At 33.8% G+C, this 14064-nt stretch overlaps 3 protein-coding genes across 4 annotated transcripts; 2 read left to right on the plus strand and 1 right to left on the minus strand.

Annotated features, from left to right (window-relative positions):
• Nucleotides 1-1301: 1301 nt before the first annotated feature.
• On the plus strand, nucleotides 1302-4615 carry EIL3 (ETHYLENE-INSENSITIVE3-like 3). 2 transcript variants are annotated; one of them, XM_018127136.2, is made up of 3 exons: nucleotides 1302-1576; nucleotides 2313-4110; nucleotides 4189-4615. In XM_018127136.2, exons 1-2 carry the CDS (start codon nucleotides 1542-1544, stop codon nucleotides 4072-4074), a joined length of 1797 nt encoding a protein of 598 aa, XP_017982625.1. In that variant the 5' UTR covers nucleotides 1302-1541; the 3' UTR covers nucleotides 4075-4110; nucleotides 4189-4615. The 2 variants fall into 2 exon arrangements, with proteins under 2 accessions (XP_017982625.1, XP_017982626.1); XM_018127137.2 differs by having other exon boundaries at nucleotides 4197-4615.
• Nucleotides 4616-4760: 145 nt separating this feature from the next.
• Nucleotides 4761-7712, plus strand: CLE40 (CLAVATA3/ESR-RELATED 40). The gene is made up of 3 exons (XM_018127141.2): nucleotides 4761-6958; nucleotides 7103-7152; nucleotides 7334-7712. The coding sequence occupies exons 1-3, from the start codon at nucleotides 6742-6744 to the stop codon at nucleotides 7457-7459; spliced, it is 393 nt and encodes a 130-aa protein (XP_017982630.1). The 5' UTR covers nucleotides 4761-6741; the 3' UTR covers nucleotides 7460-7712.
• A 1231-nt stretch (nucleotides 7713-8943) lies between these two features.
• LOC18589745 (putative (S)-N-methylcoclaurine 3'-hydroxylase isozyme 2) lies at nucleotides 8944-11118 on the minus strand. The gene is made up of 3 exons (XM_007014856.3): nucleotides 10606-11118; nucleotides 9879-10337; nucleotides 8944-9767 (listed from the first exon to the last, which is right to left on the minus strand). Exons 1-3 carry the CDS (start codon nucleotides 11116-11118, stop codon nucleotides 9147-9149), a joined length of 1593 nt encoding a protein of 530 aa, XP_007014918.3. The 3' UTR covers nucleotides 8944-9146.
• Nucleotides 11119-14064: the final 2946 nt, after the last annotated feature.

Below are 14064 nucleotides of genomic sequence, written 5' to 3' on the forward strand. Positions count from 1 at the left end.
ATTTTAATATTTTAAAAAAGAAAATAGAGATAAAATAAAAATAAATAATCACATTAAAGGTTTAATTATAAATTAAAAATATTTTAATATTTTCAAATTGAAATTAGGGATAAGATAAAAATAAATAACCATATTAAAATTTTAATTACAAAATATTAATATTTTAAATAAATGATAATTTTTTTATATTTAAATATTTTAAAAAATGAAATAATGTGATAAAATAAAATAAAAATATAAACATAAATAAATAGTCATATTAAATTTTTAATTATAAATTATTAATATTTTAAATTAAGTGATAAATTTATAATAGTTAAACATTTTAAAAATGAAATCGGTGATAAAATAAAATGAAATAAAATAGAAATAAATAATCATATTAAAGGTTTAATTATAAATTAATAATATTAAACTAAATTATAAATATATAATATTTTAAAAATGAAAATAAAGAAAAACTAAAAATTAAATAATTATGTTAAAATTTTAATTAAAATTATTAATATTTTAATAAATGATAAAAAATTAAATATGTTAAATTAAAATTCATAAATTATAATAACAATTTTATTTTATGAATCAAATTATATAATAACTATTCATATCTTATTCTATTCTATAAAATAATTATTTCATTGTGCAAACCAACCTAATTTGTCTTTTTTTTTTCAAAAAAAGAGTTTTTTAAGTTGTTAAAAGTGTTATATTATTTGATCAAATTTGAGAAAGAAAAAATACTTGAACATTTGATTCATTGATTGATGCATTATCCTTTACCTAAAGAGTAAGGAAAAAAAAAATTGAGAAGGGGGACATCGAGCTTGCTGATAACAAGTTGGAGCAATTTGAATGAAATCACGAGTGAGCTTTTAAGTCGTAACCAATCAAATGCATCCCACATGTGGTTATTTTCTTTCAAATTTTTATTGTTACTTACTATTGTTCAATTTTGTTATTTTTTTCATATAAATTACACAGTGTGAGTTGAGAATATGATTTCACCTTATATCCAACTCATTCAAACTTAGGCAGATTTTTGTTAATTATAAAATATTTGCAGACATATGAAAATTTAATTAATCATAAAGTTGAATTAACGATAGACGTTGCATAATTGAACAACAGAAAATTACCAATTTGAAATAAAAATATTTGAAAAAAAAAAATGATTGGTACAAAAAGGGTTCCGTCAAAAAAAAATAAAAGAATAATAAATAAAAAAAGGGAACAGGATCAATGTATGTGGACGCAGTGCAGGAGATGAGTCCTCCTTAAATGGGCATCCCCTGAGGTGATCTCGTCCACTTGGACTCTTTATGCCTGCGGCTGCCTCTCATCTCTCTCTCTCTTTTCTCTAACGTCTCTGCGGCTTTGTAATTCACAGAATCTTTTCTCAATTGATTTCCTTTTTGTCTTCTTTTTGTCTCCTTTCATACAGTCCCAAAGTCTCTCCGTGGAAAAAAGGTCAAATAAACCTCCCAAGCATTTTGTTTCGCTATTCAAGTTAAAAGATTTTGAGTTTTTGACCCCCGTTTTTCATGGGTGAATTTGAAGATATTGGAGCTGATATTAGGTATTGCTTCGTTTTTTATCCTTCTTTTCAATAAAATAAGTTAAATTCATGATTTTTTTAATTTTCATTTATTCATTAATTTCTTATCGTATATTGGACGGTTTATGGAGTATTCTTGTTTCGGTTTTGTTCGATTTGTTTATGCATGCAAGAGTTAAGGGAATGATTTGGGGTGTATTTGTTTTGAATATATTTTTATTTCGTTAGAGTAACTCTAATTGATTATACCTTTGGAAGCAGGCGCTTTTGTGAATATGACATGGGATTTTGTCATTATTTTATTTTATTTGATGTGTGGTTAGAGATAGTAGGTAATCGAGATCAGGGAATAGATGGATTTTGATTGAATAGGAGTCAAAGCATTTCTTGGCAGTCTATATAACATATTGAAATGTTATTAAATTTTATTGTTTGGTTTATTAACTTGGAAGAAATGAAATTAAAATTTGAACGTTTATCCAGTCCAAAAAAAAAAAAAATTTTGAACGTTTATCATTTTTTTTTCTGGGACCAAGTAAACAAAAAAGATTCAAGTTTTATGCCTAACACAACAATTTTGACCAGTTTAGGTGAGGGTTTTTGTTTATTCTAGTACAAAAAAACAGCAACAATTAAGGTTCAAAATTTGGTTTGGTCTTCTATTTCCATTTGTCCTTCTCATCAAACAAAGGAAGATAATATGTTGTTTGAGTGAATTGAGTATGTTATGATGGTTGCCGATTTGTTGGGTTGACAGTTCCGACATTGAAGTTGATGACTTAAGGTGTGAAAATATAGCGGAGAAAGATGTCAGTGATGAAGAGATTGAAGCAGAAGAATTGGAGAGGCGAATGTGGAAGGATCGTATCAAACTCAACAGGATTAAGGAAAGGCAGAAGATTGCTGCCCAACAGGCTGCAGAAAAGCAAAAGCCCAAGCAGACCACTGATCAGGCTCGCAGGAAGAAAATGTCGAGAGCTCAAGATGGGATTCTTAAGTATATGTTGAAACTAATGGAAGTTTGCAAAGCACGTGGATTTGTCTATGGCATCATTCCAGAGAAGGGTAAGCCTGTAAGTGGTGCATCAGAGAATATAAGAGCTTGGTGGAAAGAAAAGGTGAAGTTCGATAAGAATGGGCCGGCAGCCATAGCCAAGTATGAGGCAGAGTGTATAGCTATGAGTGAGTCAGATAGCAACAGAAATGGAAACCTACAAAGCAGTCTCCAAGACTTGCAAGATGCTACTCTTGGGTCCCTCTTGTCTTCTTTGATGCAGCACTGTGATCCTCCTCAGAGAAAGTATCCACTAGAAAAGAGAATTCCTCCACCTTGGTGGCCAACTGGGAATGAAGAGTGGTGGGTTAGATTAGGCCTACAGCAGGGTCAAACTCCTCCTTATAAGAAGCCACATGATCTTAAGAAGATGTGGAAAGTTGGAGTGTTAACAGCTGTGATAAAGCACATGTCACCTGATATTGCGAAGATTAGGAGGCTCGTACGCCAGTCAAAATGTTTACAAGATAAGATGACAGCAAAGGAGAGTGCAATTTGGTTGGGGGTTTTGAGCCGAGAGGAAGCTTTGATTCAGCAGCCTAGCAGTGATAATGGAACATCTGGCATAACTGAAATGCTGGCAGGTGGTCGTGGTAATAAGAAGCAACCTGCTATCAGTAGTGACAGTGATTATGATGTTGATGGTGGTGAAGAAGGAGTAGGTTCAGTTTCTTCCAAAGATGACAGGAGAAATCAACCAACAGATGCGGAGCCTGTGGCTTATATCAGCAATGATGTTTCCCATCCAGTCCAAGAGAAAGAGCCAGTGGGAAAACATCCGAAGAAGAGACGTCGTTTAAGATCAAGCGATGGTGATGAACAACCTGGACCATCTGATGAACATGCAAATACCGAGTCGAGAAGCACTTTGCCTGACATCAACCAAACTGATGTATCATTTCTGGAATATCAGATGCCTGGTGCACAGAAGGAAAATGATGCAAGCACAGCTTTGAGGCATGTGGAGAAAGGTTTAGATGTTCCACCACATCTACCTGCATCTGGATACAGCCATTATCCTGCCATTCCTTCTGCTAATAAAATTTCCACACAGAGCATGTATGTAGATGGAAGGCCGATGCTCTATCCGTTAGTGCAAGATGCTGAGCTGCCAAATGGTGCTGCGTATGAATTTTATAATCCATCGGTTGAATTTGGGCCTACTCATGAGGGTCAGCAAACTCAGATGGAAATGAATGTAACGCAGATTCGGCCAGAAAATGGGGTCCATGTGTCATTACCAGGTAGAAATGAAAATGAAATTACTGTGGGAGAATTGCATCATTATGTGAAGGACATATTTCAGAATGAGCAAGATAGAGCTGGTCATAATCCCTTTGGTTCTCCAACAAGTGATCCGTCATTGTATGGTGCATTTCACAGTCCGTATGAATTTGGATTTGATGGTACCAGTTCACTAGATGAACTATTTGATGATGACTTGATAGAGTACTTTGGAGCTTAGGTTGGGAAACTTGAGATGTCAGAGCATAGATTGCAAGTAATTTTTTCTCTTCAACCCTCTGTTTCATTAATGAATGCTTCACAATATGGCCTCAGACGTTTTATTTGATGTTAGTTTTGCAGGAAGTGTGAAATTATGCATTCATTACTGACCTGGATGGAGGAATTTCTCTTATCCATTGAGTCTTTCTAGTGCAGCTGTTACGACTTGAACATGCAAAGACTGTAAGTCAAGAAAATTTTCTAATTCAGTTTTGCTCATTCTGTTTTAAAGAAGGCAAACAAAATCATAATTTTTTGTGTCAGAGATTCCTGCTTCCCCTGAATGGCAATTGCCATGAAAGGTTCATGTAAATGTGTCAATTTTAAAAACTGTCCATAGGACAAACTGGTGACATATTCTCTAGACAAAAGAACTTGTTAGTCAATATGTTTCTTTCCTTGTATCTGAACTTTTATCTGTATATAGGTATCTATACAACACCCCCCCCTCTTCCCCCCAAAACTCCCCTTACTTATGACATAAGCTGCACTTTTGATTATTTGTCTTATCTTCAATGTTCTTTTGCATTTGTATTGAGCTAGTTATTGACCTTTTGGATGATTGTATAGTACATAGGTATAATAGATTAGGGCCTTTTCTTGGGGCTATATCTTAAAAGGATTTAATCCTTGCTTGTAAATATGGATAACCTTATTCAAATTCTTATACTATATTTTGCTTCCCTGGGTCGTTGAAGGCCTCAAAACCAGCATTTCTCCCTAACTGCCTCCTGTTGAGTCCAGCCCAGGCAAATTACACCTAAGTAAAAAAGCAGGAGGTAAGGGGGGAGGGAAGGAAAAGAAGAATTTTTGACCTTGATGATATTCTACAATTTGGAATGAGCTTTGAAAATAGAATTTTGAACAAGGCTATATTGAGGGAGAGAGGAAAAAGAAGAATTTTGGACCTTGATGATATTCTATAATTTCCGAGAGGGGGAGATTTAACGTTATGGAGCCAAGCTGAGTGAGGCTATATGAGGTTAAGCTTTAAAAAAGGGAAAAAAAAGGGAAAATTAAATGAAAATCCAATAGAGGGAATCAAAAGCCTTAGAAACTAATATAAGAAACGACTAAAGAGGAAAAGGAATTGAAATGAAGGGATATATGCTGCCACGAGGAGCTGGGTGTTTGATATACAAAGAGGAGAGTTGAATGAAATATTATTGTGCACTGGACAGTTGATGTTGTTTGAAAGAGAGGGCTTAAGGTTTCTTTATGTAGGATGTTAGCAAGACATAAAATAGTATATTACATGTCATTTATCTCTCTATGTTAAATACATTTTTTTTGATGAAATGCATATTAGATGTAACAACAAGTACTATATAACAAGAGATTTAAAGGTTTGATAAGTTTGTTAGCTACACAAACTGAGTAAGTATTCAAAACTAGGTTTTGTTTACCTTTTGAACTTGAGAGTAAATGGTCAAGCTTGAGTAGGTAACCAATACAGCTAGCTGCACTTGTTTAGACTCCTAATGCTAATTGCCAGAGCTCACTGGTCAACTAGCTGACTTGTTAACACTCCTAAGTCCTAATGCCAATTGCTAGGGCACTTGTCTTGAGGGGTTTTGCTTGTACTGGCCCTTTTTATACAGCACTGCTATGGATTCCACCATCACTCCCCACAAAAGAAAGAAAAGAAAGGAACCTCCCTGCTGTTCTGTCAGTATCATATAGCAATCACAAGTTCCACTATCAGTTTACACAAGGCTACTTCCTTTAGTGAAACTTCTGATGAAGCAAGGACCTGGACCTGCAAATGGTGGCTAATGATTTCTTTCGTGAGAAGGAATGCATGATAAGACTCATGCAGCATCTTTATTATTGCAATTAGTTTTGGTTATCGACGGGTGGTTGCTATTTTTCCTTTTATTTTTACATTACATATGATATTGGGTTATATAATAAGACGTAAATTATCTCTTATTTTGAATCACCATTACTGCATTAGCCACTGTGTGATGGACGGTGCTGGTTGATTGTGGAGTTAAAATTCCAATTAAAATGTCCAATAAACCCCTGGTAGAACGCCCAAGTAACAGTCAGTTCTACCGGCATCGTCGTAATTGCATGATTTGGCAAAAAAAGTACTGCTGCACCTGGACCTGCAGAATGCCGATTCCTCAGTGCAAGACAAATCCTGCCCTGGTGTTAACGCCGCCAGCCACCGTACCAGGATTTCTGTCCCGACACGTGCCAGCCTGTTGATAGCTTTCATTGCCTAGGAACGAAACGACACCCTTCGCACCTTGGCCCTCCCTTCCCTTTCATCGTTTTCTCCTTTGGACATTCTTACCCTTCTCCGCTCTTTTGCTTCATGATGAGACACAATCCAAAGAATAAAATTCTCTTTGTTATGAGACATTTCTACTTCATCAGACAACAATAATGTCTTTAACATAATTTCTTTCCCAAGAAATTAAAAAAGCAAATCTTAATATATGTATTTTTTTATTGAATTCTACAATAAGGAAATATAATTACAACCTTTTTTATTTTATATAAAAAATAGAATTAAATTCTAAGAAGAACTTCTGTCCTGCCAAAAGAAATACATCTAGGAAGTGGGACAAGTTTACATAAAGAAATATAGTCCTAATATCTTTTTTTTAATGAATATATGCCACGTTTTCAAATGAGTGTTATAAAGAGCATTGTTCAAAAGACAAAAAGGCTATCATATATATTTCTCTCTCTGTTTTTGTTTTGGCATACAGAAAGGTTTCTCATTTTTATGCCCTTTTCAAGTATGGTGTTCATCAGGGCTCTCCAAGGGATTCTGATCATTTTAATGGTGGCTTCAGTGCCTTTTGTCCATTCCTCTCGGACCAGTAACAGTAAGCTTCCCTCCCGCCCGTTCTCCCCCCACCCACCCCTCCCCTCTCTCTCTCTCTGATGTAGTTTTGCCAGCTTCTCCCTTTCTGTTTCTTCTTCTTTTGGTAAAAAAATGGTAACCTTGTATCAACTAATGACATGCTCAGGATTGCTTGGAGAAAGAACAATGGCGGAAGAGACCTCCACAATCACAGGGGTAAAGAAAACCCATTTTCCAAAAAAAAATCCTCTCTTTTTTTACATTTCCACTCGTACAGTTTCTTACTCAAACTTTTTTGGCTTAAAACCTTAGCTTTCTTCATGTTTCTTGATTTCTGTTCTTTCTCCCGGCGGTTATAAAATATGCTAAAGTTTACCGTTTTGTTTTTGACAAATAGGAGCTTGAAAGCAACTACTGCTTCAATAGATTTGGGAGAGGAGGTTCAGTTCTTATTGTAGAGGAAAGGGAAGTTCCAACTGGACCTGACCCTCTTCACCATAACAGTAACCCTACAGGACCTTGATCAACCTTCCTATACAGGGTGACATATGGGTTTTCTAACCAGTTTTATCTCTCTGCCTTATTTAGCCATGGTTTTTATTGTTCACTGGACTACTGTCTTCGTATAGATTTGGTTTTGTATTTATTCTGATGATGAAAGCTCTTTTTCCATTTCTTTTTCAAAGAAATATTCACTGTGAGAGAGGGTACCTACCTACCTGTATTTAGTTACTTTTTGAGCTTATTTGGTTAAAAATAATCTGTTTCCTTGTCCATTCCTTGTTTGTTTGAATTTAACTTCTGGAAATTGAATATCAGAAATAAATTTTTGAAATTTGGAATTAGGAATTAATATATATATATATATATATATATATATATATATATATATATGCATAATTATGCCGTTCGATGTTTCCCTACTAAAAGAAATGTTTTTGTTCATGAGCTTCTCAACAATCAAAGCTGCTTTTTTCACGTTTCTGCCAATAGCATCAAGACTGGATTGGGTAATTTCTTGCTTAATTTTTGTTATGTTGGGCATTTATTCACCTTGTCTTTTCTTTTATGGCCTATGGGTGACACTGTAATTGTGATTTTTTTGGGGTAAAAAAACTAAGGGCAGCCCTCATATTTTGTTTTCAGTCAGAGTACAAAGCATCGGTCAAATTTATTGGGAGGATAGAATAAGAGAATACTTATGAAATTCAATAAAAGTAACAAGTTTTCCTGCCTCGCAGAGTAGTATTACTATTATACACTAGTACAACCAGTCTATGAGGTACTAAACCTAGCGGATGAAACCTTTTCCCTTTTTTTTTTTTTGGGTTTTTTTAATTTTGGGTATGTGCATTGATTTTTATTTTCTCAATTTGTCATAGAAGTGAGCAGATTTAGGATAGCCAAATCAAATGTTTGTTATGATTGGATAGGTGCCCAGCAATCATTGATTAATCAACCTGTTGTTTGGATTTTGACTGTAAAGCAATAAGAAATGAAATTGCAACTCATATGAACGATTAATCTTCATAAACCTAGCATTGAGGAAATCTATTAAAAAAGAGAGATTATTTTTTTCCAATTAGAATTAAGCTTTCAAACTTCGCAAATATATTCTCTATTCTCTTAAAAAGTCTCAACAAAATCAATTCGGATGTCTTTGTTCAAGGTTGCACAAGTGAAGAGCTTGATTTTGACTCTCCTCAGCTACGTTTTAATACACTAAAAATCGCCCTTGGTATATTTGAGGTCTACTTGAACTCTAAACATATATAAATGAATGATGCAAATGAGTATGTTGAATTATAACGTTTGACAAAAAAAGATAACGAAGAGGATCTCAATTTATGAAATTAGGATTCATAATTATGGGCATTGATCCATTTAATTTTCTAATAAGCTCATTAAACCCAAATAAAATGAAAATAAGAAAAAAAAAAAACCAGAAAATTATGATCGGCACATACTAGAAGTTCAAGAGATTTAAGGATAGAGGAAAGAACAACCAGGAGAAACAAGTCCTTGATTTATTGTAATATTATTATTGCAGGGAAACTTGATGTATTTGCTACCACACCTTCATTTTGAGCGCCCCCGCATATATTGTGCTTCATTCTAAACAAGAAAATAAATGAGCCTGCAGAAACAAGTTTGAAAATTGCTTAAAACTACTACTTTTATCATTCGCACAGCTGATACCAGGATGAGGTCTAATGCTCATAAACAGAAGCTTGCAGTCGAGGTTTGGGAGTGCCAAGCAAGCTCTTGTCTTTCTGAAGAGTAAGGCCAACCCTCTCGTTCATATCCCTTAAAATCTCAGGAGGAGAGTCCCATTCAAAAGCATGGAGCAACGCAGCCAAGTAATAATGCACCATCCGATGAGCAAGAGGCCATCCGACACAAGACCTTCTCCCTGTCCCGAAAGGCAGGAGATTAAAGTCTTGACCTTTCACATCTACACTCGACCCAATGAACCTCTCAGGCTTGAATTCTAAAGGATCTTCCCACACTTTGGGATCCCTTGCTATTCCCCAGATATTCACATAGACGATGCAATGCTTCGGAATATGATAGCCAGCTACTTCACATGCCTCATTGGTACGACGAGGGATGATGAGCGGAACTCCAGGATGCAGTCTGAAAACTTCTTTAACAGTTGCTTGAAGGTATGGCAGGTTTGGGATATCACTCTCCACCACAAATCTGTTCTTTCCAACTACTTGGTCCAGTTCGAGTAGTAGTTTCTTGTGAACAGAAGGTTTCCTTAGTATTTCTGTCATGCCCCATTCCACAGTGCTTGAGGTTGTCTCTGTTCCTGCAATAAACATTTCCTGCCAAAACAAGATTAAAAGGAACCTCAAATAACAAGATTAATTTGTTGGACAAAAAATGGCAAAAACAAGGTAAAATCAGCTAATTTTGGCCATATGAATTTTCCTTACAGAAAGCATTCCTTTGATGATAGCTCTTGAGAATCGGTCCAAACCATTTTCTTTGTCATTACTCTTATAACTCAAAAGAACATCCAACATATCCATCGTCTCATTGTTACCTCTCTGAAGCTCAGCTGTTCCTTTCTCTGCCAACCTCTCCTCAATTAGCTTTTCGTAGAAAGCATCCAATTGGTCAAAGATCCCAGAAATTTTTCTCTTCAAGCCTTGTAGGTCAAATGGTTTAACAATTGGAATGAGATCAGAAAAGTTCGGAGTTCCTAGTACCTTTATCATCTCCCAGAACATCTCTTTCATTTTTCTTCCTTCAGGCTTTGAGTTGTCGAAAAGGCTTTTGGAGCATAAAATATTACTCACAAGGTTGGCCAATGCCGTAAAAGCTGATTCTGCTATATTCACTTGAGTGCTCGACTTTGAGAGTATGTATAGATACTTGAGCAAACCATGGACCTATCGATTGAAAAACAAGCAAATCCACAACTTTGCAACTTTAAAAATATAAAACATTATTGTATTTTCAAATACCACTAGCAGTGATGGTAATCTCATACGTAATATTAATTATATCATCCTAAATATTGAATCTTGAATAAGTTTTACATAATATTGGCATCGTGTATGATAAATTAAATTTAATTAATCCATTCTCCAAAATTATTTTCTCAACTATAACATAGACTCATGTTGCCAAACATAAATCAAGTAATATTGAATTAACCTGTGTGGTGCGAACCGGCTCGAATTGCTCGAAGGCTTTTGGAGAAAGTAGTTCAGTGATCAAGATTCTTCGAAGAGCCTTCCACCTCGGTCCGTAGGGCGAGAAAATGATGGAATGAGCATCGTAAGAGACGACTCGAATGGCTTCGGTTATGGTACGACTAGAGAACATGCCTTCCTTTTCCTTGAGGATTTCGGATGCCATTTCTGGCGAGGAAATCACTATGGCTGGCTTGATGCCCATCTTCAGACAGAATAGTGGGCCATGGATTTTGGCAAGGTGAAAGAAATCTTCATGGAGACGATGGCTGAGGTGCGGAAGGCTTCCGAGGATGGGCCAACCAACAGGGCCTGGTGGTGCATTCTTCCAATTTTTAGAGCGACCGCCTAGGAGGATAGGGATAAGAAAATAGGAAGCAATCGACATTGTTACTGCTAGGATCATCATTGAGCCAGAAACAAGGGAAGAAAAATGGGCAATCACGCTTAAGATGGAAGAATGCAACAAATCCATAATGGCAGCTTCTTTCTTCCCCTTCGCCTCTAACTATTTATGGAGGAGGAAGAGCTGTGTGGGGCTGCTCTCCCTCTGTACTACTTTATATACTTTAATAAATGCGACAACTAGACAATGTGTGTACGTTACGAAAATGAATCGGTTAAATTATTCCCAAGTTTTTTAGGATTTCATCTTAACTCATCTTAGACACATTAGTATTAAGAATGGATATTAAGGAATGGTTGAAAATAACTAAATTGCCCATAATCCTAAAACACCAAAACTTGTCTTTCCACTCAAAAAAGAAAAAGCAACACATGCTTACTGATCATCTGATCATTCGATAAAAACTAGGAAAATCTTTCTATCTAGACATCGGAATTTTGCAAAGACAAATTAAGCACAAGTATTGCCAATGCATGAGCCACGTATGTTGGTCTTTCATTTTATATATGTTGCACTATATACTGACAGGATGAAGAAAGTAATTCATAAAGTAATGAGATTTTTATTGAAATTTTATTTTTAATTTTATGAAAATTTAACTAAAAACAAACATGATTGTTTCTGACCTGTAAGTGTAACCACTGTTGTAACTAAAGGGTAAGAAGACAAGGATGCATTTATGGCCTAGTCAATGCATGACTAATTTTCAATTTATACTACAATAGATACATGCTCCAGTTTTGCAGAGGTGAACTTTTTATTTGTGTTGTATTTGTAAATCTGATAGTTATAAAAAATAATTTAAGAAAGAAAATTAAGTATGTTAGGAGGTGAGTTTACTTTTTTAGATAAATACTTTACTCCTTTTTCGATTGAACAAGTTTGTTTTACAAATTTTTTTTCATGCACACAATAATTTTTTCACTCTCGTTATACTATTTTATATATAGTGAAAATATTATACATCTTTTCATTTTTTTTTATCGTAATGGTATTATGGAATGTCTATTACTTAAAAACATTTTGCAAGCTCTAGCCTGCCCTAATAAATGCTACAGTTATGCAATGTGTATACGTTACATTATCCGTTTGATAATTGACATATAAATTGTTAAAGATAAATATTACTTTATTACGTTGTGGGATCAATATCACAAGAAAGGGCGGGCAATATTCTCCATATGGGACTCATCCAGGAGAGAGGACAAAGCAAATAAAAAATGTCTTATGTCATTCTTGAGCTAAGACATTGTACGCTGGTCAGCACAATTTTTTTATTGATTTATAAAACATTTTATATTCGTAACAGGTTTTTACTTTTCAAACAAAAAAAAAATGAAAAATTTTTCCCTAAAAAATTTTCATCTTCATTGAACAAAGCATAGATTTAGAAGATTTTACATGGCTAATTTTTATAATTACATTAATTTATTAATTTAATAACTATAATTTAATATACATGTGATAATCTTTTAATCAAATCCATATTAAAAGATTATAGTATTAAAAATTTTACTGACGGGTATCTTAATGATAAATGTTTTGTTAGAAAGAAAAAAAAAAGCATCACATGCTTACTGATCATCATATCATTCTCCTTAGAAGAAGATAAAAGAAGATGGTCATATCATCTTATATATCACTCCCCTCCATTGCAATTTTGCAAAGACAAAGCACGAGTATTGCGAACTCACAAGCCACATGGTTGGCCTTTCATTTCCTTTTATATATGTTGCATTGTATACTCACTGGAAGAAGAAAGCAATTTATAGAGTAATGAGATCTATATTTTCTTTTCTCTTGAAAATTTATTGTCAAATTTATGAAAATTCATCTAAAAACAAACATGATTGTTTCTAACCTGTGTAACCCCTATTGTTAATAAAGGGTAAGAAGACAAGGATGCATTTATTTCCTAGTCAATGCATGACTGATACTCAATATACACAGCACTAGATTTGTGCTCCTCAGTTGCAGGGGTGCAACTTTTTATTCGTACTATATTTGTAAATATATAAAAAAAATTAAAAAAGAAAATTAAGTAATTATTCCTTTCAATCTTAGTGCATCAACACCTGTGTTCAATTTTTACAATTTTTAGTTTTTTTGGGCACATATGCTTTTTGACATGCATCAAGTGCAAAACCCGTGAGGAAAAAACTTGAAATATTGTTTATAGTTTTCAAGTTATTACTGTGATGCCAAATTATGCAATGGATCTGTTCTCCCTTTAGCGTCCAGTTAAAATGTCTACAAGAAGACAAGGATGTATTCATGGCCTAATCAATGCATAACTAATAACATTAATAGCATAAGATGTAGGTAAAGTTCTCTTAGGATGCATCTCCATCTCCCTTTTCAAAGACTTAAATTTAAATTTCTTTTTTCTTATCAATAAAAAAAAATGATTATGTAAAATTAAAATCGAAGAACAAAATCAATACATTAATAAAATCCAAAATATGTGAAGAATTAACTAAAAATAAAACATATATACACAAATTTCAGTTGACAGTTGTGTAATATATAGTGAAAGTTTTGGTGTAAATATTTCAGCTAAAATATAGATTACATATAATGTGTGTGTATATATATTGAGGGAGGGGAGATGGATGATGTTTGCAAAGGGGAGTTTTGATCAACTTTTTTGAATAAGAAATATATTTGAAAAATATTTAATACAATAATAAGAGATCTTTGATCTTTAAGAAAGGGATTTTGTGAACTTACAATTGATAATTTAACTTCAAGGGAGTTTTAATACTATAATATATATAGTATTAAAAAATTGCTTTAAATATTTTTCCATGCTTAATCTATTTGACAAACTTTATAAATGTGTCAATTTTGTTCTATAGTTTTAGATTTTATTTAATAATTTTTAATAAATAGCTTTCACAAATTTTAAGAATTAATTAAACTTAAGTCTTGTCTATTAGAATATATTTCTATTTATATGATCTTGCACAAAGCAATCTTTTGATAAGGTAATCTAAAAATCTAAAGTCTATTATA

Source organism: Theobroma cacao, chromosome 9 (genome assembly GCF_053813885.1).
Source record: "Theobroma cacao isolate CCN51 chromosome 9, ASM5381388v1, whole genome shotgun sequence".
Classification (NCBI taxonomy): Eukaryota; Viridiplantae; Streptophyta; class Magnoliopsida; order Malvales; family Malvaceae; genus Theobroma; species Theobroma cacao.